We start from the raw sequence: 27,099 nt of genomic DNA, 5'->3' as shown, positions 1-27,099 counted from the left end.
TTCCCTTCCTATCTTTGGTTTCCTGCCCCAAACCCCCTCCTCCAATGCTATACCTATTCAGATCTCCATGCTTTCCAACAAGCTGTTCCCTCTATCAGAAATATCACATCTTCCCCTTCTCTTCCATATTGCTCCTGTAAGATTTTGGAAAAACCTGGAGCATTCGCAAAATAACCGTCCTCTTAATATATCCTCACGTCATATAGTTTTATCATAAGCCCTGACCTCACTGTATTGCTAATGTTTGCATGTGTCTCCCCCATTAGATCGAGATCCTACAGGACAAGTTGTCTTGTGCATCACGGTATGCTCAGCATCCCAGCCCAGAGCCCAGCAGAATCAACATTAGACACCTGCTGAATGACTAGGGGTATAAAAGGTGCCGGTGGGGAGAGGAAGAATGGAGGGAATGGCTACTGCTGGGCTGGATGCTATGAAGGACTAGGTTGTTAACTATAAATGTGTGACCTTGGCCCACCTTATACCTTATTTGTGTCTGTAGAAAGAGGTTGAGGACGTCTGCCATACATACTTCAGTTGGGTTTTTGTTGTGACGATTATATGAGGAAATGTGTGGGAAAGCACTTTGAAGAGTGTGAAGCAGTCTGCAAATCTAAGACATTATCATTAAATTTATTTTGCAGGCATAAAGGTCTCTGTTAATCTAGGAGCTAGGAAAGGTTCTGCCCTCAAGAGTAATGTCTAGGGGCTTCCCTAGTGGCACAGTAGCTAAGAATCCACCTGCCAATGCAGGGGACACAGGTTCGAGCCCTGGTCCAGGAAGATCTCACATGCCACAGAACAACTAAGCCCGTGCGCCACAACTACTGAGCCTGCGCTCTAGAGCCCACGAGCCACAACTACTGGAGCCCGCGTGCCACAACTACTGAAGCCTGTGCGCCTAGAGCCCGTGCTCTGCAACAAGAGAAACCACCGCAATGAGAAGCCCGCGCACCACAACAAAGAGTAGCCCCTGCTCACCGCAACTAGAGAAAGCCTGCTCACAGCAACGAAGACCCAATGCAGCCAATAAATAAATATACTAATCTTAAAAAAAAAAAAAAAAAAGAGAAATGTCTAGAAAACAAGGGCACAGAAAACTCTTTTGCTCCACTAACTTCCTGGAGCCGTTACAGTACTCAGTAGAGGATACCACGATGTAAAATCATTGATGTGAACTCTTTAATATTAACAGAGCTGGGGTTCCCTTCTTTAGGACTATTGACTAAAAAACCAGTAGTTTCTGGTCTTGGCTAAAGGGCAGGGGGACTTCTTGGCAGAAAATAAGGCCGGCAGCTTGGAGGACAGCACATACCTGAAATAGCACTGACTGTAGTATTCAAAATCATTCATTCAGCTCAAGATCTGTGTCTCGTAGGCATGTGAAGTGCTCTGCACAGCGCCCTGTGAGCATGTAGTTAAGTCTTAAAAGATGGAAGCTATCGTGATTACACTGTTGTGGCTCCTCATAGTCCGAATCACTCGTTTTGGCTTTTCATCATACACTGTCTCATACGGTTGTGCCACTGTTTCCAGTGTGTATGTTTTCCCTAGAGCCTTTACAGCTGGCAAAGGCAAGACTTAAGTCTAACATGTCTACATCCACTTCTCTGGAGCTTATTTAGCACAGGCAGGGTAAGGCAGAGGACAAGTGAGCATAGAGTAATTAACCATCAAGGGGCTCAGAGGTTGAGTGAAGGGACATTTGATGAAGGTTGTGTGGAGGTGCCCACTGGCCAGGACCTAGACTAACAGGTTTCTTTCCCAGGTAATAGAAGCTCCATCATTTCCTTATTCCATTTGACGTAGCACCCACATATCTATAAACAGTATTCTGTGGGACTGGATGAAAGAAAGAAATTCAGACAAACGTCACTTGAGAGGCAATCATCTCCAAAGTCTTTTCATCCAACTTTTCCCGTATTAATGCTGTTTCCAAAGATGCCGAAAAGCTATTGTAGATACTAATTTGTCAGATAACTTCCAGAGTGAGTTATCTTCTTAGATAACTTCTAGAGAGGATTCAGTGATGGTCCCTCTTCTCTGGATGTTAGTAGGAGACATGTTTTGTTGAATTAATCTACAGTCTAAATTCAGTCTCCAAAACTGCTTAAGTGTCTTATCAGAGGCCTTGAATTAGATGTGCTAACAGCAGTGATGGAATTAAAAGCCTTGGGTTCAGTTTGTATTGCTAAAAAAAAAAGCCTAAAAAGCCTTGGGTTCAGTTTTTATTGCTCAGATAGAGAGCTTCTTGTTTGGTGTGAAAATTACAGGATTCCCAGAGATAATGGTATAGTTAATGAGGCTGTCAGTGAATCAGGATTCTCTCAGTTTTTTAAATAATATGCAATATAAATTGTACTTACACTGACTTCTTGGGTGAAACACTGAGGGCTAAAGTTAAACAGAACACACTTGAAGTAGCGATGACAATTCCATTACTTAAAAATTTACTCCAATGAAAGCTATAAGTGGATTTTAAAAATATTTATTAAAATAACCGAAGCCCCAGACGTTGCCAATGGGAACAAAGGTAAACACAGAGAATCACCATCAGTGACACTTCTATGTCTTGATTTTAACCTGAAAGGGTAATGTAACAGGGAAGTGTACACTAACTGGTGCCTAGCTCCAGTGGGGAACAGCAGAGAGCATCATGTTGCCATACTTTGGCTGGCTAAGTATAAATTGTTTCATCAGATTATTACCTTAGAAGGCCCCAGCTGGGTATTTAGAGACCCAAAGTCCATTTCTCTCCAGTTTACATCTCAAATTTTGATATAAGGCAACGACGTCTTAATTTAACTTCAGCAGAAGAGCTTTCTCTCTCAAGTGAATGAGGACTTTTTCATTTACATTCAGAAATAACAATTTAAAACTTATTTTTTAAGAAGGTGAGGAAAGGAAGCAACTACTGATGCACTAAACAAGTTGGATGGATCTCAAGGATATTATGCTGAGTGAAAACCAATTTCAAGAAATTACACACTATGATTCCATTTATATTAGCATTCTCAAAATGACAAAACTTCAGTGATAGAGAACAGATCATTGGTTGTCAGGAGTTAGTGTTGGAGGGAGGCTGTATTTTAAAGGAGTAGAACTAGGGAGTTTCTTTGTGATGATGGGACAGTTCTGTACGCTGATTGTGGTGGTGGTTATGCAAATCTATAAGTGATAAATTTTCATAGTTATACACCAAAAAGTAAATAAATGAGCGCAGCAACTTGCGAAACCTGAAGTCTGTGGTTTAGTTACTAATATTGTACCCAATGTCAATTGCTTGGTTTTGATCATTTACTATGGTTATATAAGATATTATCATTGGGGGTTGCTGGATAAAGGGTACACCCGAACTCTCTGTATCATTTTTGTAATTTTTGGGGAGTCTAAAAAGTTTTTTTTTTTAAAGTGGAGAAGGATATGCTACAGCAGAGGACAAAGGAAAGTAGTCAATCTAGACATTTTTATTAAGTTCCATTAAAAAATATTAAAACATCTGAAAAACTCACAAAGTTTATAAAACACGCTCATACTCAGTAATTTTCTTATTATGTGATAGCTAGCGCTATATGTTGAAAATGTTACATTAACATCAACCCACAAGAGTGCAAAAGTTTTACTTCCACAGTATTTAACAAATATGCATCTTAAGACAACATCTATACTCCTTGTATAAAAGATCTTAAGTTACTTTTAAAAATAAAACTTTCCCCTTAAATTCAATAAGGGTTGATTTAGCTAATTTACTCAGGGTCATGATAATTTTATATTCTTTTGGTGATACTGGGTAGATGCAAAATGCTAGGAAAACAGACTCACTTTTCAAAATGTACAGTATAAAAGAGCAGTTCAGATTCATAGTTGGATAGCATCTGCTTATCTAAATTTGTTGAAATAACTGATCTTAGGATTTGTTTAAAAAAAAAAAATCCAGTGATGCTGAACACCACTATTTGAACAAAGGGCATTTAGCCCTCCTAATAGCCAGCCATCTCATAGACAATCAGGTCACTTGTTCAGCTCTTTGCCATCAGCTGCTACCAAGAAAGAGTGATCCCTAGAATGACTAGGAATTCCAAAACTATCAAAAGGCTCTGGCTTCCATAAGTATCTTCAGGAGACATCCCATCCTCGTATCAGGAGGGCGGGGGAATTAAAAGTTTAAAATAATTTTGGCAACTGTCTGAGACGCTTCACATCTAAGAAGGTGCCTACTGAATTCATACTATTCATTTGCTTTAAAGTGTCAGAAGGTTTCAAACTTTCAGGAAAAATCGGACTGTCCCTTACATTTTCTTTCTCAGGATGTTGGGTGAACTCTGCTTTTCCAGTTCGGAGTTTCACTGCAGGACTTGATTTAAGGTTCTTTAACAAGAAATCTGGGTTTTCATTCAACTGTGGTGTTGCTTTTGGCTGAACAACTTCATTTGTAATATTTCTCAATGCTGGCATATCTGTGTGGGTGCCCATGGAGTCACAGTTACAACAAGTAGTTATCTCACAAGCATTGCTAGAAGGCTCTTTCTGACAATCAAGTTGTTCAGCTATGCATGTAAGGTTTTGATTCACTAAGTGTTCACTCTTGGTATCTGTATTGTTTGGAGGCTCCTCTTCATCTTCACTATTGTCACTGCTTTGAATCAGTCCATATCTCTTCATGTATTTTTTGGTTGCAAATGACATGTTGTTTGGTGAAATTAAACTAAGGCCCACTGTGTTTCTGTCTGTATTAATATGTAGAAGACTAAAAGATGAGTCACAGTTATTTTGGTTTGATCGAGTGAGAGACAGTTGTGACAGCTGATTTTCATTTAAATATTTCAGAGCTATAGCATTTGCCTCCATGCTCAAATCCACACCGTTGGGGCTTAAGCCACTCATGCCAACATTAGCAAATGACATGCAGTTTAATCCAGAGATCACTGCTTCAGGGCTGATGCATGCCAACACACTGAAAGACAGAACAGAGCAGGCCATCATTTATCTTATTTTGAGTACTAAACAGTGTAATTGTAAATATGTTCCATTCTATGACGGTAACAGTTAAGTCTTCAGCTTTAAGCTTGATGGTGCTTTTTATCTGAGAGCTCAGACATCTAAGTCTTGATGATCCAGATACATTCAAGGGGTAACTATGATAACCTAGAAGGTAATGCATGATGCAAAGACTGAAAGTGGAACACAAATTAATTTTCCTAAATTTATATCAGTTATGGTTTTAAGACCAAATATAAGACCCCAAAATGTAAAGCTTTTTAATATTGGTAAAATAAAAATAAATAAAATCAAACAGAAAACACATCTGATAATATAGCATTACAAGATTTGGTGAGTAGCTCAGAATGTTACATTGTTCATAGTTGAAGAGATTCCATTTGTAATGAATGAAAAATATCAACCAGTCTCTGGATATGGACATGTGTGCGTGTGTGTGTGTATACACCAATTTTCTTTTGTTAGATATAATCCTCACTCACTTTGGTTGGTTTATCTCATTAACAGTAATCAACTGACTTGCCTTTTCCTGTATATCACATATACAATAATAGCTGCTAATTTTTATTGATGCCTTATTATGTGCCAGGCACTCTGCTAAACATTCAGTGCCTTATTTAATTCTTGCAGAAACCTTTCTCTGGGAGGTTGTCCCTATCATGTATTTCAACCTTATTCTCCATTACAACAATTCACATTTCTCTTCCCCTACTTTTCTGTTTTCTCCTCGGCACTTATGGCTACCTATATATTTAACTCACAGTTCTTATTTATAGTCTAGCTCCCTCATGAAAATCCATGAGGGCAAGGGATTTTTTGTCTCTTTCCCCCACCACTGCAGTATCCTTGGTGCCTGGAACAGTGCCTCGCACAGGGTAGGCATTCAATAAATATTTACTGAATGAATAGGTATTATTATCTTTATTTTACAGTTGAGAAAACAAAGGAATAGAGATTTTAACTAATTTCCCTAAGTTGAACAGCTAGTAACTGGCAAGCTGAGCCCAGGTCTGCCTTACTCTCTGGGACTCTATAGCCACTGTTTCACTACACTGTATTCAGCAATTTGTATTTTGCTATCAGAGTTTTTCTATTCCCTAAAAATCAGAGTCCTCTGTGTACTATTATATTATATATATAATATATATATAATATACAATATATTATATTATTATTATATTCCAGTCAAACAATATGCTATGACTTTCCATACCATCCAAGGAAGAAATTCAGCTGTTTTATACATGCCAGCCACTGCCTGCATCCCTACCCTCACAAAACCCAAATAACTATCAAGTATTTTTATTCTCAAAAGTACCTGAAATTCTGAAGAGACTATTTTCAACCATCAATATCCCCTAAAACCAGTGATGTCATTACCAAACAATGGAAGAATGTGCTTAATAATGCTGTTCTTTATAACTACCTTGGAATTCTTCCTCAACCTTCTTGGTATTTACTGCTTTGGAGACTGTCTTAATAAGATGGAAGAGATAGTACCAATCTATCTAGATATTATTCTTTTATGATATATTCATAGTGCTAATATCTTCTGAATATAAAGTCATTTTTCTACTTTCTTTGCCTATTTCCTCAAAATTATAAGCAATTTGCATATTAAATCAGACTTGTACATATTAAAAATATATATCTATAGATAATATTAATGTAAATAATATGAAGGCAAATAAAAACTTCTAATTCAAAATGTTAAACATTAAGAAAAAGTAGATCTAATTTGAATTAGATCTTTTTTTTAAAAGCCATTTTTAAAAATTGAAGTATAGCTAATTTACAATGTTGTGTTAGTTTCAGGTGTACAGCAAAGTGATTCAGTTATTTATATATATATTCTTTTTCAGAGTCTTTTCCATTATAGGTTATCATAAGATATTGAATATAGTTCCCTGAGCTGTACAGTAGGTCCTTGTTGTTTATCTATTTTATATGCAGTAATATGTATACGTTAATCCCAAACTCCTAAACTCCTAATTTATCTCCTCCCCCCAACCCCTTTGGTAACCATAAGTTTATTTTCTATGTCTGTGAGTCTATTTCTGTTTTATAAGTAAGTTCATTTCTATCATTTTTTTTAGATTCCACATATAGGTGATATCATACGACGTTTGTTTTTCTGTCTTACTTCACTTAATATGATAACCTCTAAGTCCATCCATGTTGCTACAAATGGCATTATTTCATTCTTTTTTTATGGCTGAGTAATAATAGATCTTTTATAGAACAGTTAAAAGATCCATATAAATCCATGAAAACAATCAATATCAGTTCAAAAGGTTCTTCAAGTTTCATTGTCTGACACAACTAGCTAGTTTCGATTTGGGGTCTGGAGGAAACACCATTACTTTGAAAACAAAACAAATCAATAATACTCAGGACAAATGCATATAAACACTAGGGTAATTAAGATGAAAAGCAAAAGTAGGCCATCCCACTGATCAAATCCTAAAAGCCTTGATCACAGATATACTATATTAGAATCTCATTAGATATACAGTCACAAAAGGATGATGAGAGTCCATTTATGTTTAAATATGAGAGTCACATGCCAACAATTAAGGGAATTATTCCAGCTTACTTAAAGATGAAAACCAACCCTGACTACTGTCCTGTTTGAATCCCAATTAGTTACCTCCTATTTATCCTACATAGGGTTTTCAACTAGAGAAAACATACCATTTTCAAGTAGAGAGCAAGGAAATAACTAGAGAGACTGCTAAGGATCTGTTTTGAATTCAAAAGGTCACTCCAATTGGGAATATGCCTGTAGAGACTGCTGCCAGTCCTCCATCTTCCCTACAATTTCTAGGTATGTCTGGGACCTTCTTTCATTGTTTTCCTGTTTTTGGACCTTCTTAATCTGCAGTGTTACGGAACAGGAAAACAGAAAGGAAATCTTCCTTCCCCTGTCTCAGCTACTCTTCTGGCTAGAAGATATGCTCCTGCAGTCCAGAACTGGAATGTGAAATAAGTTTTCACATAGGTACAATGACAAAGGTAGCTGGTTTATAGAACTAGGACAACAACAGGCATTACAAGGATTACAAAGATTACTTTTCTGGAATACCAAACTACAATTTATACACTATTTCTATAGGAAAAATGTGTCTTAAATTCTAAACAACTGCCTTATGAACTTTCAGCACACCAACTATATTATACCAATATCTGTTAAAAGATAACAACACAAGGCCATAAATACTGACAATAAGTATTACAGAGGAACTTATAAAAATAAGGCATTCATTGTAAACTTCAGTGATGAACCGAGTAGTTTGGATTTCCTTCCTTTATCAATCCATGAAGACCCACCAAATGTGGGAGAGGCAATGAGGATTCACAGATAGATAAAACACAATCTTGCTGGAAAGGCTATCACAAGAACATGCTATATAATTTATTAGAAACAAGGTACTCTGAGAGTACAAAACATCAATATTCTGGTGAGAGGTCCCAGAAACATTGACAAAGGAGGTGACGTCTGAGTTCAGCTTTGAAGGATAAGGATTCTGGCAAGCAGAAAGATAAAAAAGAGCATCCCAGGTAAAACTAACAGCAAGGAACTTTGCAAATGCCAAAGATGGGTAAACTGGAATTTGGTAGTAGAGAGTGGTAGGAGATTATACTAAAAGAACTAAGTTCAAGACAAACTGTGAAACAACGTGAATTAATTAGGTAGGCTTTAGATAGTCTTATGCTTGGAATCTCCTCTCAGCCTAAGACTACTGACAACAAAATATGACTTATATGTGTTAGAGAAATAGTTTCAGTGCAGTTTCATTTTTAATCACAATAATATAGAGAATCCATTAATAATGCATAAAATATAAATTAAAGATAATTTAAGAATTTTTGGTCTAATTTAGCACAGATCTTTAAAATGGTCAATTTTAATATAGGGTAATTATAATACAGTATGAAAATATGCTAGGTACCTCTCCTATGTGCTTCCATGATATACTATATCCTTCCTTTTCATAGCAGGTATCAGAGTATTTTATAATTGACTATTTATTTGTGCATCTTCTCCACTGAACTATAAGATCTATGAGGGGAAAGATGTCTTTCCTAGGTTATCTTGTATACCATGATATTTCTCATAGCTGGCTCACAGTAGCAGCTCATTATATATTTATTGAAGTAAAATGAGTAAAAGTATTGGTGAACTACTAACACATATAGCTGGTAGGAAGGTAAAAATCTTACCCTTTCAGAAAGCAATGTAGTGACGGCCTTAAAATTTTCCTACCATTTGACTTAGTCTTTCTACTTCTGAGACTCTAGTCTAAGGAAATAATCCTAAACCTAAAAAATGCAATCTTGGCAAAAGGATGTTTATCATAGCAATATTTAAAATAGTAAGACATTGAAAACAATTTGACTCAGTTCTGACAAGAGGGGAAGGGTTAAGTAAACAAATACTATGCCCTACTTACTGGTTTATTAGTTCCCCACTAAAGATGATGCTTAGAAGATGTTACAACAACTTTGAAAACGGGATTATTTTCCAGTGTAAAACCAAAAACACTTTTTTGGGAGGGTATATACAGTATGGTCAAAACACAAAGCAGCAAAATATATACCACCGTTAAGACCCCACCAAAAAATTAAACAAGCAATAAGCATAGAGCAAAATAGTAAAAAAAACAAAACAAAACAAAAAAACTATGGACTTTGGAGTTAGAAGAGTAAGTTTAAAATTACAGGTGTGGGGTCTTGAGTAAATTGGTACTTAATTTCCTCATCTATAACACATGTATAATAATAGTATCTATCACATAGATTATTGCAAGGATTAACTGAAATAATGTTGCATAAAACTTCAGCACAGTTCCTCATACATTATGAGCACTCAATAAATGGTTGCTGTTAAAATTATTTTAGAAAAATAAAAGGAAATACAAAAGCAAAATTTTTAATAATAAATGAAGTTGGTTGGTATGAATATGTTTTGTTTTGTTTTTTTTGGCCTCGCGGCTTGTGGGATCTTAGTTCCCCGACCAGGGATCGAACCCAGGTCCTCAGCAGGGAAAGCACATAGTATTAACCACTGGACCACCAGGGAATTCCCCTGAATATGAGTTTTCCTTGTCTACCTTTCTAAATTTTCCAAGGTTTCCAAAATAAACATATTACTTTGACAATGGAAACAAAACAAATATCAAACTCTATTTCCAAAGCTCTACAATATTTTACACAATTTATAACATAAAATAAAGCTTTTTAAAAAAAGTTTTCATCTGAAGATATAGCTATATCATTGTAAAATTTTAGCCAGTTTACCCGTCTATGGAAATGATTAATTTAATATATTGTTTTGAACTGAAAACAATTTTTTTCACATCAGCTTTTACTTCCTTGAGAAAATCATCTTACATGAAACTAAAATCCTATCTATGAATGTATATCTATGGATTTTTCAACTCATATAGGTAATTGAATATTAAAAATGGGAATAGCCCACAATATTAAATGAAAATGTCTATTTTGTAATGGTAAGTAAAGAAAAATAAACAAAATTATATATATAGTAAAACAGCAACTTTGTTTCCTAATTTTCTTTGGGTGTTATTAGTTCAGATGACATTTTCTTCACTTTGTAAAATTCCAACCCCGAGCATGTACTATTTTTATAGCATAAATTTATAATATAAACTGTCATTTAAATAAAGAGAAGAATGTGACTACTCCACACTGATACATCAAAAAGGCTTTACTTTCCATTTCATTATAGGCATTTAAAAACAGAATCAAGTTCATTATATACTGAAAATTTATTCATTTCAATGTTTCACACTTAAGAGATTAAAACAGGGTGGCCACTATGAAGAAATACATTACTTAGAAACTATTCCCGGGCTTCCCTGGTGGCGCAGTTGTTGAGAGTCCACCTGCCGATACAGGGGACACGGGTTCGTGCCCCGGTCCAGGAAGATCCCACATGCCGCGGAGCAGCTGGGCCTGTGAGCCATGGCCGCTGAGCCTGCGCGTCCGGAGCCTGTGCTCCACAACGGGAGAGGCCATGACAGTGAGAGGCCCGTATACGGCAAAAACAAACAAACAAACAAAAAAACTATTCCCTACAGGCAGCCATACCAAAACGTAAGGGCTCCACACAGATAACAGGGTGATTTATGCATTTTAACAGATGTATATAGCCTCTATCCCAAGAGTATTGAAATAAAACCTTCAAAAATGCTAGACTCATTCCTACACTGGTGGTAGGCATACAAACTAGTAAAACTATTTTGGTGGGCAATGGCAACATCTACCAAAACTTCAGATGCACATATCCTTTGATCCTGCCTATTTCCAGGAATTTATCCTACAAAGACACTTGTACAAGTATATGTAGAATGATGTTCACTTAGCATTGTTTGAGATAAGAAATAAGAGATTCAGCCTCAAAGTCCATTAATAGAGAACTTGGGTTCACTATATTATAGTACATGGGCACAACAGAATATTATCCAGCTGTTTAAATGCATGAGAAAGAACTGCATATACCTATAAAGAAAAGTACCTAAGATATAACGTTAAGCAAAAACCCCAAATTGCAACACTTATCACACAGATACATACTTGAACATGCCTAGAGCATTTCTAGAAGAATACCAAAGAAACAGTTAAGAGAAATAACCTAGGAGGAGTCAGACTGAGGAGTCTGGGATGTGGGGGCTTTTGCATTCTATCTGATATTCTTGCATGTTATTTGATATTTTTTTTAATCATGAAATTGTATTATTTTTATAACTAGAAAATGACATCAAAAATAATTAATAGAAAGCACACTAGCCTTAATAACATAATTTCCAGATTTTATCCTCTTTAAAACAAGTATGTGTTGAGGTGATCTTTGATGAAGAGGAATCTAAACAGAGGAACATGGCCAGTTGGAACTGGTGAGCAATAAGTAAGGTTCATATAACTATATTCTTCAAAACATATTTCTACAAAAAGGAATTTTTTTTAAAGGACATAATCTTTTTTTAAACTTTATTTATTTTTGGCTGCGTTGGGTCTTCGTTGCTACGTGCAGGCTTTCTCTCTAGTTGCGGCGAGAGGGGGCTACTCTGTGTTGTGGTGCGTGGGCTTCTCATTGCAGTGGCTTCTCTTGTTGCAGAGCATGGGCTCTAGGCGTGCAGGCTTCGGTAGTTGTAGCACACAGGCTCAGTAGTTGTGGCTCGTGGGCTCTAGAGCGCAGGCTCAGTAGTTGTGGTGCACGGGCTTAGCTGCTCCGCGGCATGTGGGATCTTCCCGGTCCAGGGCTCGAAGCTGTGTCCCCTGCATTGGCAGGCGGATTCTTAACCACTGCGCCACCAGGGGAGTCGCACAAAAAGGAATGTTTTTGCCTTTTAGATGGCACAACTGCATTAACTGTACATCCAGTAGCTGGCGCAGACTCCATCACCTCCAGGAAAACTTTTCCAGACATCAAAAATGAGCAAAAGCTCATTTCTCTTTCTATAAGATTCCCAGAGCATATTGTTGGCCAATATCCCTCAAATTACTTAGGTATATAACCTTCTCCTCTACTAGAAAAATCTAAAGGGTAGAAACAATCTCTTATATTCATCATATAGTAGACCCTGAAAAAAGGATAAGCCAATTGAATTGAGTGGCAAGCTTATACCTTTTTTCATGAGACAGCTGCAATACATTTAAATTTTTCTTTATCTTTTAAAACAAATTTTAAAGTTACCTGGCATGATCCACTTTATGTACATTTTTCTTCATTTTAGTAGGAGAATCAATTTTTACTCCAAGGCTTCTTAGTTGCTTAAGGGTTGCATTAAGAACACAATCTTTGTCCACTGGTTCTGAATCATGGTTTTTTTTTTTAGTATGGTAAACATTCTGCATTCTGGTGCATTCGTGACTGATAATTACTGCTTTGGTAGATGGCTGCTCAGTTTCCTTGTGGTAGTTATTCAATAGGTGGTTCCCTTGACCCTGATGAAAAAAGAAAAAGGACATATTTGAAAAATCACTATTAACAGTCTTAGGAAACAAAAATGCAAATAATAGTGGTAAGTAATGCCAGAGAAGAGCAAAATATTATCCTGCTAAATTCTACAAAATATCAAATACATTTGCCAAGTTTTATGGAGTTTTTATAAAAGAAGCCCATCTTAATGAATGAACGATTTCATCAGATCCTACAGAAAACTTAGAATGTTTGTTCAGAATTTGTTCATTTTAAAACCAAAAGATTTAAAATCATTTGAGTAATATTTCAAGTATTTTTAAGGATTTATAGTAAATTCTTTACAAACAAAAGTTTAAAATCATGCCTTCATTTGAAAAATGATAATGTTTCAGAGTTATAAGTTTGATCTTTATGTTACTTTGAGAATTTGACTCCTCTCTTTTCTCGCTTTGAATGAGAATGACCTGTGATCCTATCTCTGCCTTCCTGACATTAAATCATATTTCATTCCCTTGAGCACACGGCTGCTAGCACCAGTCTAGGACCTAGCAGGCAAATAACAAATATGTGTTAACTCATGAATACTTAGGGCCCTATGACGTATGTTTAATTAGCCTTCAATTATAAATGGAGAAATCAAATGTTCCAAAGTCTACAATTGGTAAGTGACAGCCACGGTCATTCGACCTTCAAGTCCCAGTTTACATTCTAGCTTTTCCAAGATGACTATTTCCTCCAACCAGAATTACCCCTTTTTATTGTGTATTGCCTTTGCTTACAGCACTTCTCAGCCTGTCCTATAGTTATTTGTTACTGGTATCCATGGGCTATTTCCCATAGGTTTTCAAAGGCAGAGACGGTCATATTCATCTGTATATTATCCACTTAGTTCATTTTCTTACACTAAGCTAAGTATTCAATAAAAATCTGCTTATCTGAACTAAAGTCAGTAAATATTATCATAAATATTCTACTACTTTCCAATTTTCAAGTTTCCTGCAAACTCTTGCTTATTTTTCTGGTACTAACGTTAGTTTGAATTTGGCATAATGTCAACATATTTTTAAAATAAGACATTTTTTTCCTGGCTATCTAAGTATCTGATGACTGGCATGCTTACAATGAGTTACTGAATTTAGGTTATCATAATTTATGAAAAGCTAAAAGAAATAAGTGACATATCATTAATTTGGGGAAAAACTTTTTATATCAAGGTCCCAATCAGTTTAAGGATAGGAAAGGCTTAACTCACATACCCCAGACTAAATAACCATCACACAAAAGATGAAATGCTTTACATTTTCTTACCAACACATCCTGGAATCGTTTCTGGTTATCAGATGGTTGATGAGGCAAGGGTTGCATTACTTGCTCAGTTTTGGGTTCCCCTGATGTTACAGAGCTGTTAGTGGCACCCTCTGTTGGTCCACTTTGGAAGCACATGCTTACACTCTCCGCCAGCAGAGGATTTGGAAAGAATACAGGCACATCAGGTTCTTTTCTCACAAGTGGAGAAGAGCTGCTTGAAAGGACATACATATATAAAGTAAGTGTTAGTTATCAAGGTATCTTTAATGTATATTTGAAGTGCAGTAACTTTGGGAGAACGGGGTAAGACTCGGCAGCATTCTGGTTTGTACTGTCAGCTCTTAGTGGTACTAGATAAGCATTTCATCTTGATTGGCTGTATATAAATGGTTAAGATGGTAAATTCTATGTTATTTTGTTTTACAACAACAACAAAAAAAACAAGCAAAAACCTTAAAAGGTTTATTAAAACAAACACAATTCCTTATACTGTCAGTCAAAGCTCTCTGAAATTTGGTAGTCAACTTGGCTTTTCAGCCAATCTCTTTCCATGCCTGTTTTATTTTATATTCTGAACAAACTGGATTACTAACAGTACTCTGAATTCTGCCCATAAATTTTGTCTACAACAGAACAGTTCTCAATCTTGGCTACACATCAATATCACTTGTAAAGTTTTAAAAAATACAACTGTTTGGACTTCTCCCTTCAGAGATTCTGAATTGGTGAAGGGCCCAAATTTACCTGTATTTTCAAGTGCCACTCAGCCAAGACTTACTGTTCTAATGCCTTTAAATTGGCACACTCTCATCAAAATCCTATCTACTGCTCGAGGGACATTTTAAAACTTTGCTTCCTCTATGATGTTCTAAAACCTTAACTGGGTATGTCCTCTTGCTTCTTTCAACCCCCATTAGCACTTCCTTTTATCTCTTAGGTCACATATATTCTCATTTATAATATAGTTTGTTCATTGTGTCTGGGGCAAATTTCTTAATCTCTCTGGGCCTCAGTTTCCTCATTCATCAAATGCGAAAAATGATATCCACCTCCCTGGGTTGAAAAACATGAGACAGGATTAAAGGAGATACAAAGTACCTAGCATAGTACCAGATAAACATAGTGGGTGGTCCATAACTGCTAGTTCTCTTCATCTCCTGCTGCTATCCCCTTGCTTCCTAAATATCACATTGAACCTTTATCTTCAACCATGTTAACTAATTTCACTTTAGTGAAAATACCAAAACTCAAATGTAGAAGCAGAAATCCAGCCTTTAGAGATTTTATGGCTTTTTGGGAAAGTACTTGTACTGAGCAGGATTTTTATCATGCAAACATTTGCAAAAGCACTTTATAAGGAGAGTCCATGTCAGTTACTGAGTTTGCCTTATTCTACCTTTAGCTAAATGATGACAATAATTAGGTACTAATTCTGGTACTATTCTATGTGTTTTAAATACATTAACTCATCTAATCTTTACAACAATGCTGATAGGTACTACTTTCACCGTCTCCATTTATAGACAGGAAAACAGAGTCATCCAGACATTATGAGACCTGCCCATGGTCACACTGCTGTGATTCAAATCCAGGCAGTTTGGCACCATGCTCTTAATCACTCTACTATATTGCATTTTCAAGAATTTAAAAATATGTGTCTTGGTGTCTAACCTACCAAACAAAAATAAAAGCTAAAAAAGAAGACAAGAACCAAAACATTAAAGATTTCAAATTTAAAAGAATTGTTTAAAGATGATTCTAATATGGCAAGTATTAGTAGGTATGTCCAAAGCACGACTTCTTAAAAAAAAAAAAAGCAAGCTTGTGTCAAAAGAAATATCATCTACCACTCTCCCCTGGGAAAAAGCAACCAATTACCATATATGCTGCAAGCCAAAAAATTTATCTTTCACAAACTGCTTTAACATTAGACTGATTCAGCAAGACATCCAAAGAGGGCAGGGAACCCAGGTGGCCAGGTGCCATGTATGAATACTTAGCACTGGGAACCACAGCATGAATCAGACCAGATGTTTGGGAAGAATCTCCTAAAGAAGCACCCAAACCACCACATACAACACTGGAGATACTATTTAATCCAAGTCATATATTATGCTGAACAAAGATCAGATTTACATCTGTTATATGTTGGAATCAACAGAGTTAGTTAATTGCCCTGAAAAAGCAATTAACTGCATTCTATCAATGAACTCAGATCTGTTTCTGAAGTTAAAAACCACAATGGCTTGGAGATTTTTTTTTTTGATGTGGATCATTTTTAAAGTCTTTGTTGAATTTGTTACAACATTGCTTCTGTTTTATGTTTTGTTTTTTTGTCCAAGAGGCATGTGGGCTCTTAGCTCCCCAACCAGGGATCAAACCCACACTCCCTACACTGGAAGGCAAAGTCTTAACAAAGTGGACTGTCAGGGAAGTCCCTGGATTGGAGACTTTTTAAAGTTCTGACTTAAAAACTATTTCAGGGGTAAAACCTCCTAATTCCTGATAGTCTACAGTTTACAGAAGTTAGGGAGAATATATAAGGATAACCACAGTTCATGCCTCTTTGTTCTCAGTTTCTATAATTATTCCAAATAAAATGTGGACTTATTTTGGGGCTCACCCCAAATTGCTCTTCCTATCACTGAACGTTTATGAAGGAGCTAACATGGGGAACCAGACACTGGGTCAAGTCCTAAAGATATAGAAATGAGTAGGATCCCTATCCTGTAGGAATTCAGTCTAGTCGGGGAGACACATATACAGATCTTTTTAATACACTTGTGGTACATACTATGAGTACTTAATTGAATTGTAAGGTTAAGACATATACTCTACTGAGCAAAGCAGATAAATATTTCTAGTTTTCTGGAGGGGTGTATTTATTGTTTTAATCATTATTGTAACCAGAATAATTAAAAATGTCAAATATTATCAAAAGGCTTATAATTTTAAAAAGTAATCAACTGCCTGCCCCATGCCCCCCCCCACCACTGAATTCACCTCTTTTAAAACTGTTTCATGTGATATTACCCTGTAGTGTTTTAACTTACATTATTGCTCTACCTTTAACATTTATTCTACACCTGATCCCTTCCACCACAGTCAATTCCAAGGCACCTTCACCTCACTTGGTCTTTAGTCTATTAACGAGTCTCCCTACTTCCACTCTTAATCCTCATCAGTTCACTTGCCACACAACAGCTAGAATGGCCTTTAAAAAATGAAAATCAGATCATACCAGCCCATTATTTAAAATCCTCCCTGGTTCTAACGAACACAAAATAAATTCAGAACTCCTTTTTACAACCTACAAAGCCCTACATAATTTGGTTCCTGCCTGTTATCTCTGACCATATTTCCTGTGCTCTCTCAGTCACTAAGTTCAGCCACAATGGCTTTCCTGCTTGTTTCTGGAACTCTCAAGCTCAGGCACACCTCAGGATCTACACTTGCCATTTCCTCCACCTGGAACACTCTTTGCCAGATATTGTCATGGTTGGCTTCTTCTCATCATTCAAGCCACTGCTCAAATGTTACCCCCTCAGGGAAGGCTTCTTTCACCACCCTACTTAATAATGCCCCCTCACTCCCATGCCACTATCCCAGTTACACTCCACTTGGTCACCCTGGTTTATTTTCTTCAGGCAGTTGTCATTATATGATTTCCTGCCGATGTGGTTACTGTTTGTCTCTACAACTCATGGAAATTCCATGATGTCAGGAGCTTTGTCTGACCTACCGCTCAATCTCTAGGGCCTAGTTCTGTGGCAGCACATACCAGAAACTCAAAGAATATTTGTTGAATTTATTTCCAAATTTGCTAAGGATCTAAATTACTTCACAATCCTTATCTTTTTTTAATGAAAATTTCATAATGAAAAATTTCAGACACAAGAGGGAATAGTTTAACAAATCACTATGTACCATCACTTTTTAAAATTACCTACTCAGTCTACCTTACTTCAATTATACCCCTAGCCATTTCATCCCCACCAGCTTATTCTGAAGTATATCTCAGGTAACAGGTTGTATCTCTCAGAAATAAAGACTTAGCTATACATATATAATTGCAATATGGTACATCTTTAAAAATTTACAAAATTCAGGACCCCAGCTCCAACTGGGATCTAGTGTTATCAGAATCTCTACAGTGAGGCCTGAGCATACATATTTTTGAAATTTTCTTCAAATGTTCTGATTCAGCCAGACTGTTTTACACATCCAATGAGCGACATCTGGGAATGGTTCTAGAAGGCTCAGAATTATCTGTTACAGGGAATTCCCTGATGGTCCAGTGGTTAGGACTCCTCGATTCCACTGAAGGGGACACAGGTTCAATCCCTGGTCAGGGAACTAAGATCCCGCATGCCACGCAATGCGGCCAAAAAAGAAAATTCAAAAAAAAGAGAAAAGAATTGTCTGTTACATAGGAATCACATTAGGAAAGACACCAATGAAAATACTTTTAGAAAACAAACAGTTTCTGAGTTAGAGTACCAGAAGAATATTAGAATTTAAAAAGAAAAAAAGAGGTAAGATGAATACTGAATCAAAGAGATCTTACTTGGATATAGAAAGTTGCTGATTAAATTCTTCCACAGCAGTGTTGCTCTCTTCAAAACTGGGAATATCAACAGCTTTTAATGAAGATGCACTACCAGGAGTACTTGTGACTTCATTATTAATATCGACAGAAAAATTCATGTCCTCACTGGAAATCTTGGTATCATCTTGTCTCAGCTGAGATTCAGGCTCTTGATCATCACCTGCCGCATTCCAAAACAAGCTGGCACCTGGACATCAGATGATTTAACAGATACTGAAACAAACATCCACGTATAAAAATAATTCTCTGACAAACCTTTGTTAAGTAACACTAGCTATATTAGTTTAACACAATTACCCAGAACTGTTTTCAGATTATATTTTCTCAGAAATGCCATGAAGAGGTAAGTGAAAGGTGAAAAGAGAGAAAACTGGGGTACAAAGGGAAAGAGGACATTCTGGGCCCTACCTCTTCAAGAGGTGTGGCTCTCAAATGATGTGTTTTACCTATCAAGGTTCTCAATATGATTTGGGGTGTATATGTGTTTTGAAAACTGCTGTTCTGAAAAACAGGAGAAAATATATAAAATGCAAATCCCTAGGCTCTCTGATTTTGATTCTTAAATACAATATTTATGATACTATATTAGAGATGTATCAGACATACATAATATCAGGCGAGTATTTAAAAATCAAATGTCGGGACTTCCCTGGTGGCACAGTGGTTAAGAATCCACCTGCCAATGTAGGGGACACGGGTTTAAGCCCTGGTCCCGGAAGATCCCACATGATGCGGAGCAACTAAGCCTGTGCGCCACAACTACTGATCCTGCGTGCCACAACTACTGAAGCTCGCGCGCCTAGAGCCCGAGCTCCACAACAAGAGAAACCACCGCAATGAGAAGCCTGCACACCGCAATGAAGAGTAGCCCCCACTCGCCGAAGCTAGAGAAAGCCTGCGTGCTGCAACAAAGACCCAACACAGCCAAAAATAAATTTAAAAAAAAAAGGCCTTTTATTTTGCTTACCAAATGAAGTAGACATGGCTTTGTGAAATATGCAGTAAAGCCTCTCCATGACATAGTAATGTGTAGAGTACTAGACAACTCAGGACACTGTGTTTTCCCACTGAGCCCTATTTTCTCTACCATCTGTTCTGCCATCTCTCAATTCCACCAACTAAGATTCTACATTCCCTTCAAAGCCCAGAATCAATAACACTGCATAGATGAAACCTTCCCTGATCCCTCAAAACCACAGATGACTTCTCTCATTAGAACTGGGGGTTCATCTTGAGAAAGCAGCAAAAACAAACAATATATTTATTATGTTATATGGTTTCCAATCTGTTTTCAGGTATAGTTTTCAGAAAGAGTAAAATTACACAAAGACTTAAGTTATACTCTCATCACCTTGGTTTTGACATTATGTGTACCATGTACAAATTTAAAAAATGAAATTACCTGTGCTTACAGCAATGCTTACACTTTTTCTCATGTGCAAAGCAGGGGGAGACTGTGCTTCCATGGAAACCAACTCCATTTGTCTGGCAGCTTGCACTGTGTCTTCAACAGTGGTTGTCTTAGGGGAACAGGGCTGCAGAGACTGTGCTTCCAACAAACGCTGAATCTGTATCAATTAAAAACATACTTTACACTGACAGTGAAGTAATCAACCAAACTGGCATAAGAGTTTAAAAATGAATTACAAAGTGCCCCCGTTATAAATAACTGACTTTTAACTATATTTTCTCACATTTCAACTACATTATACCATAAAACTTACTCAATGTCGAAAATCATTGTCATTAGTTATTAAGAACTTAAGTGGGCTATCTATAAATTTAAAAATAAAAACATACAGGTGTTTAGATTAGCATTCATAAATTGACACTCACATAGAAAAGCCTTAATGTTAACACTTCAAACATTTTATTCCTATTTCACTTACAAACCAAAAGTAAGATAGGAGGCATACTCTAACTCCATATACCAAATTTGAACAATTTTTTACACAAGATTCATCTTATAAAAGTTAACCAGAATTGCCCGCATTTGGTCATGCTGAAACTGGAAATATTAATAACAGTCTCTAACACTGAGTGCTTCCTGTTTACAAGACACTACAATAAGAGCTCTTATGTATGATTTTTACAATGACCCCATGAAGAATGTACTACTATTAAGCACACAGAAAAAAACTTGAGGCACTAAAAATAAAGTTACTTGCCCAGATCATATAACTAACAAGTAGCAAAGCTGAAGTTCAAACACCAAAAGCTTCCCCTCCTCCTTTTAAAATTGAGATGTGATTCACATACAATAAAACTTATCCCTTTGAAGTATACAGTTCCATGCTTTTTAGGATATTCACAAAGTCTGCATCCATCACCACCATCTAACTCTACAATATTTTCATCAACCCCCGAAAAATCTCTGTACCCACTAGCTGTCACTCTCCATGGCCCCAGAACCTAGCCTTTGGCAACAACTAATCTACTTTCTGTCTCTGTAGATTTGCCTATTCTGGACATTTGATATAAATGAAACCAAACAATATGTGGCCTTACATCTTGCTTCTTTCACTTAGCATAACGTTTTCAAAGTTCATCTGTGCTGTAGTACCTATCAGTACTTCACTCCTTTTGATGACTGAAATATTCCATTGTATAGATAATGTCACACTGTGTTCATCTATTCATCAGTTGATGGACTTTGGATTATTTCATCCTTGGCTATTATAAATAATGTTGCTATGAACATGTGTATACAAGTTTTTGTGTGAACATATTTTTTCATTTCCCCTGGATATACACCTAGGAGTGGAAAAGCCTCCCTTTTTAAACACTGTAATTTTCTATTTCCCTGTAAGTTATACTGCTGTGTTCAACTCATTAACTTTAGTAGATTAACTTTATTAATATAGGAAAATAAGTATTATCAATAATTGTTGAGATCAATAGAAATACGACCTGCACTAATAATACAAAGTGGCATATGTACTTATAGTGGTTTGGAGCATGGGCTTTAGTGTCATGAGGATATAAGTTTAAATCCTACTCTGCTACATTTTGGAAAAGCTATTTAGCTACTATGAGCTTCAACATTACCTAAAACTAAGGTTGTTGTGAGGACTAAGAGATAAACAAAATAACTGTAATTTGTTGAGTGTTTACTATAGCCTCATCCTACAGTAAGCATTTTATCTAGACAGACAGGTGTGTGTGTGTGTGAATATATATACATATACATATAAATTCATTTAACCATCAAATCTACATATAATACCAATCACTGCCCTCAATTTACAGCTGAGAAAAGTGAGGTTTAGAGAGACTGCCTAGGAAGTACTCGATAAGAGATTTATTATAAAGCTATAGAGATTAAACTGAATGGTAATAGTGCTGGAATAGACAGGCAGATCAATGGGGAACACAGTACAGAAACAGATACAAACACATGATACTTTAATTATACAATAAAAAATGCATTTCTAAATCATTAACAAAAAGATGTATTATTCAGTAAATATATGGAGTCAGTCATCTAAGGATTAAAAATAAAAAAATCTTTTATCTCATATACCAAAATAAAGCAACAAATATAATCCTGGGGGCGTGGTGGTAATGAAGACTAAATTTTTTATGATCTCAAAGGGAAGAGGCTCTTCTAAACATAATACAAAACCCAAAAAGAAAATGACTGATAAATCTAATTATGTCTAAGCTGGAATATTCCGTACAAATGATTAAAACACAAAACACTTAAGACAAACTGTAAGAAATACCACATACAGATGATAAAGAACCAATTTCCTTAATATACAATAAGCTCTTATAAATTGATTAGAAAAGGACTTAATAGAAAAATGGGTAAATAGCAGAGACTTTATAGAAAGAAAATACAAATGGCCAATAAACAATAAAATGATCACTCATAATAATACAATGCAAATCAAAAGTTTCTATTAATAAAGACTGATAACAATTTAAGAGTAGATATGTCCAGTATTAGAGACATGGGAAAATTTTTGAAGTATTAAATTGGTATAGCCTTTCTGGTGGCCTTTTTCACTCATTCAAGTTACAAAATATGTATTAAACAACTGTTTGTTTTTTTTTGCAGTACGCGGGCCTCTCACTGTTGTGGCCTCTCCCATTGCGGAGCACAGGCTCTGGACACGCAGGGTCAGTGGCCATTGCTCACGGGCCTAGTCGCTCTGCGGCATGTGGGATCTTCCCGGACCGGGGCACGAACCCGTGTCCCCTGCATCGGCAGGCGGACTCTCAACCACTGCGCCACCAGGGAAGCCCTAAACAACTGTTTTAAGTGAAGTATTATTCAAGGTGCTAAAGAATACAGTGATGAATCTTTTAAAGAATACAGTGATGAAGCTCCCTGCCTAGAGCTCCCTAGAGACAAAAAACTAACACATGTAATTAAGGCCTGACTGAATGATGAGAAAGAGCTAGCCATTAGTAGAATTAGAAGAATGTTTCAGGCAAAGGGGACTAGAAGCTTAAGCACATAAAGTGGAAAGATGTTTGTGTTTTTGAAGAACAAAAAGCATACCACTGCAGCTGAAGTGTAGTCAACATGGAAGACAGTGGCAAGAGATGAGCGAGGAGAGGGAGACAGAAGATGAACCCAAAGGGTTTTGAGGGTCAAGGTAAGAAATTTTGATTTTACTTTAATTGCAATGGAAAACCATTGTGTTTTAAGCAGGATCCCTATGATCTGACTTGGGCTTTAAAAAGATGGCTCTCATGTTTCCAACTGCAGGAAAACATGAGGGAACAGTACTGGAAGCAGCATGTATGGAGAAGAGAAAATGATGGTTTGAATTAGAGTGGTAGCAGGAAAGATGGTAAAGAATAGTTAAGTTCAGGATACAGCTAGAAAAGTAAAAGCCTTGGTTTTTATGCATAGGATTTTGGCCTGAGCAGCAGGATGAGAAGTGATGCCATTAACTGAGATAATAACGATAATGAAAATAATAATAATAGTTAACATTTACTGAGCACTATATGCCAGGCACTATTCTTGGCCCCTACCCAGTAACTCATTCAGCCCTTAGAACTCCATACACTTATGTATATTCCTCTTTTGTGGATGAGAAAACTTAAGTCAGACACATAAAGTAACTTGCCCAAGATTGTATAACTTATGTCACACCAAAATTGGATTAGAACCCAAGGAGCCCACTCTCTTTAACCACTACACCAAAATAAGACTTTGAATATTAGAAGAGGAGCAAGTTTGGGTACCTTTGAACATTTAAATGTGTGTTCCCTTTGACTTCAAAATTTTACTTCTAGAGATCTATGCCACAGTGGTACATGCATATATACAGAAGATACAAGTATAAGGGTGTTCACTGCTGTACTGTTTGCAAAAGCAGAAACTTCAAGCTGCTGAAATAATTGATAAGAGACCAATTAGACGGTTTCTTGTACACAACAAGGGAAGCCTATGCAGAATAAGATAGTTCTATAGAAACGTATATAGAAAATGTTATGATACTCTCAAAAAATTTAAATAGGGACTTCCCTGGCAGTCCAGTGGTTAAGACTTTGCCTTCCAATGTAGGGAGTGCAGGTTTGATCCCTGGTCAGGGAGCTAAGATTCCACATGCCTCGTGGCCAAAAAACCAAAACATAAAACAGAAGCAATACTGTAAGAAATTCAATAAAGACTTTAAAAATTGTCCACATCAAAAACATCTTAAAAAAAAAAGTTAAAAAAAAAAGTTAAATGTTACCTGAAAAAAGTTTTAAAAAATATGTTAGCAAAATACTATGTGAATTTATCATAGAAGCATTTTCTACATCATCTTTTGTGTTCTCCAAGTATGACTCATAATCTACACCAGAGCCAGTAGTCTATAATTTACATTTTAAGTATATAAATCCCAAGTACTAAGATTTCTAAATAGCTTAGAAGACCTTTTTAGCCGCTATTATCTTTTTTAAAAAAACAAGATCAAGGGCTTCCCTGGTGGCGCAGTGGTTGAGAGTCCGCCTGCTGATGCAGGGGACGTGGGTTCGTGCCCCGGTCCAGGAAGATCCCACATGCCGTGGAGCGGCTGGGCCCGTGAGCCATGGCCGCTGAGCCTGCACGTCGAGAGCCTGTGCTCCGCAACGGGAGAGGCCACAAAGGTGAGAGGCCCGCGTACCGCAAAAAAAAAAGACCAGAAAGAAAGAAAAATTTCTTTTCAATGTGAAATATTTAGCCACATTAAAAATTCTGCCAAATGTTTATAATCTTTTGTTACATTTTACAATTTCAGAGGATATACCTGGGTTCAAAAAAACAGCAAAGCTGAATTTTTCTTGGGTGTCTTAATCTAAAGCATTTTAAAGCAGAATTTGAAAAATGTCATTATCTTGTTTTTGCAAAATGCGAACACTATGACCCCAATTTTATAAAAGACTTTTTAAAAAAAAAATCACACATGTATATATGTCCATTTTACATATATTAGTATAGTTATAGGGTCATGGAAAAAACTATGAAAGTATCTACTTCAGGTTGTTTCCATTGGTACCGGGGGAAAGGAAGGAGTGGGGGGTTTGCGGTAGGTATGTGGAAGAAGGGTGTCAGTTAGCAAAGAAAGAAAAAGACACAATACAATAAAGACTAAACTGTGCAAGGATATAATTAAAAGACTAAGAACTCTGTCATAAAGGCCTGAAGAAAGGAAGCATTTCAGAATAAAATGAGTAGAACAAGCCTAGTATAGATACACAGAGGAGGCACTACATGTACTCTGTAAGGGTACACTGGCTAAAGGTTAGTTTACACACTATAGGGTTGACAAACTACAGAGTATCAGAACCTACTGTGCAGGCTTTATATTTAGTTGTATATAAAGTTTAGTAAATTATACAGACTTCTCATTAGAGGCAAAAAGTGAAAGAAAAATACAATTATGTTGTAGGTTAGGATATGCACAAGACAGAGAAGAGAGGACTTGCTTTCTAGGCCTAGTTCTACTCCTAACTAGCAATGTGTCATTGGGTAAATTATTCTTTCTCTCTAATCCTCACTTTACTTACCTGTAAAACAACAGGGACTAGAATTCAGTTTCCAAGGTCTCTTCTAGTTCTGACATTCTACAATTCTACTCCATAAACTATAATTACTGAAGAGTTGCCAGTTATTTTTTCAAAACCCTATTAATACCAAGAATTTAACAGAAGAAAGCTAGCAAACCTGTGCCTGAAGTAGTCGCAGCTGTCTGTCTTGCTCTGTGACGAACCTGTACGCATCCGGAGATAGTCCCATCATTCCATTATCTGACCCAGTCTTGGGTGTGTGCACGCATACTGCACAAGGCCATGGGTTACATGAGTCCACGTGTGGAGGTAGTCTTGCCACAGGCGATGGTTCTACATTGCTGTGGGAAGAACAACCCCCCATGTTTCCCTGAGGTCTCAAGGCTACAGGACTACTTGAGGAACAGAATGCATTATGATACTGCGCTGGACATCCACTTGGATGAAATAATGAATGTTTTTGAAGGGCTTCAGACTGGAGGTCTTGAGTGGATCCTACTGTATTCATTCCTTGCCAAGAATTTATTGGACTATATTGAATACGGCCATGATGCTGAAAACAATTGCAAACACTTGTGGAATAGTAAGATGGTGGTGGGGGAGTAGGTATCTGAAATTCCATTGGTCTTCCTGAATTATGGGGTGAAAAAACAAAATTGTGTGGGTGGGGCTGTGGGGCAAAGGAAGACTGCCTGGAATTAAATGTGGAGGATCTTACAGGATACTCTTCTTTGTGTACATTTCCAGCAGAAACTGTTTGAAGCTTTTCAGATGCCTCAGGAGATGGTCCATTAAAAGAAGATGGTTTAACACTGCTCCTGGTATGGGGGTTCCCTTTCTTACAGGTAGATGGCCGTCTTACTTTGCAGTGTCTCAAAGGAGCAGTGTCCTGGTTTAATTGATTTGGTAGCCCTCTCAAGGAAGGCTCTCCAGCTTCAACTTCTGGGCTGTGTTTCTCATCATAAAGCTGCGGCTGCAATGGCTCAAAGTGTTCAGAATGGTTAATCAACAAAGGAGGATTTTCATTATTCACCATTTCCAATGGGTTAGGCACAGGGTTTGATTCTATGAAGTTGCCATCCAATACAAGTGAAAGTTCAGGAACTGATGGCTGGATCTTAGAAACCTGTAAGTGGGAAAGAAATTAAAGAGGAAAAAGTACCTTTTAGGATAATGATATATGCTTCATTTTCCTTTGATTAGTATTTTCCAAATTACATCCAGTTATTTATTAAAAAGT

At 36.8% G+C, this 27,099-nt stretch overlaps 1 protein-coding gene across 3 annotated transcripts in view; it reads right to left on the bottom strand.

Moving 5' to 3' along the window:
- Nucleotides 1-3,484: 3,484 nt before the first annotated feature.
- The window catches only part of STIL (STIL centriolar assembly protein), a 54,021-nt gene continuing 30,406 nt past the window's right edge, over nt 3,485-27,099 (bottom strand). The window contains exons 13-18 of one of the 3 annotated variants that reach the window (XR_003794474.1): nt 26,017-26,985; nt 20,266-20,431; nt 18,822-19,050; nt 14,255-14,468; nt 12,719-12,969; nt 3,485-4,954 (exon numbers count right to left, since the gene is read on the bottom strand). Coding sequence is in view for 2 of the 3 variants with exons in the window: in XM_029228989.1 (XP_029084822.1) it covers nt 4,165-4,954; nt 12,719-12,969; nt 14,255-14,465; nt 18,822-19,050; nt 20,266-20,431; nt 26,017-26,985 (2,616 nt within the window). In the remaining variant the exon portion in view is untranslated. The remainder of the gene's footprint in view (nt 4,955-12,718; nt 12,970-14,254; nt 14,469-18,821; nt 19,051-20,265; nt 20,432-26,016; nt 26,986-27,099) is intronic. The other 2 variants (XM_029228990.1, XM_029228989.1) reach the window with 2 other exon arrangements.

This window comes from Monodon monoceros, unplaced genomic scaffold (assembly GCF_005190385.1).
Source record: "Monodon monoceros isolate NGI ecotype Baffin Bay Population unplaced genomic scaffold, NGI_Narwhal_1 Super_Scaffold_18, whole genome shotgun sequence".
Taxonomy (NCBI): domain Eukaryota; kingdom Metazoa; phylum Chordata; class Mammalia; order Artiodactyla; family Monodontidae; genus Monodon; species Monodon monoceros.
Note: the sequence above shows the minus strand (reverse complement) of the source record. Positions and strands in the feature narration are given on the sequence as shown.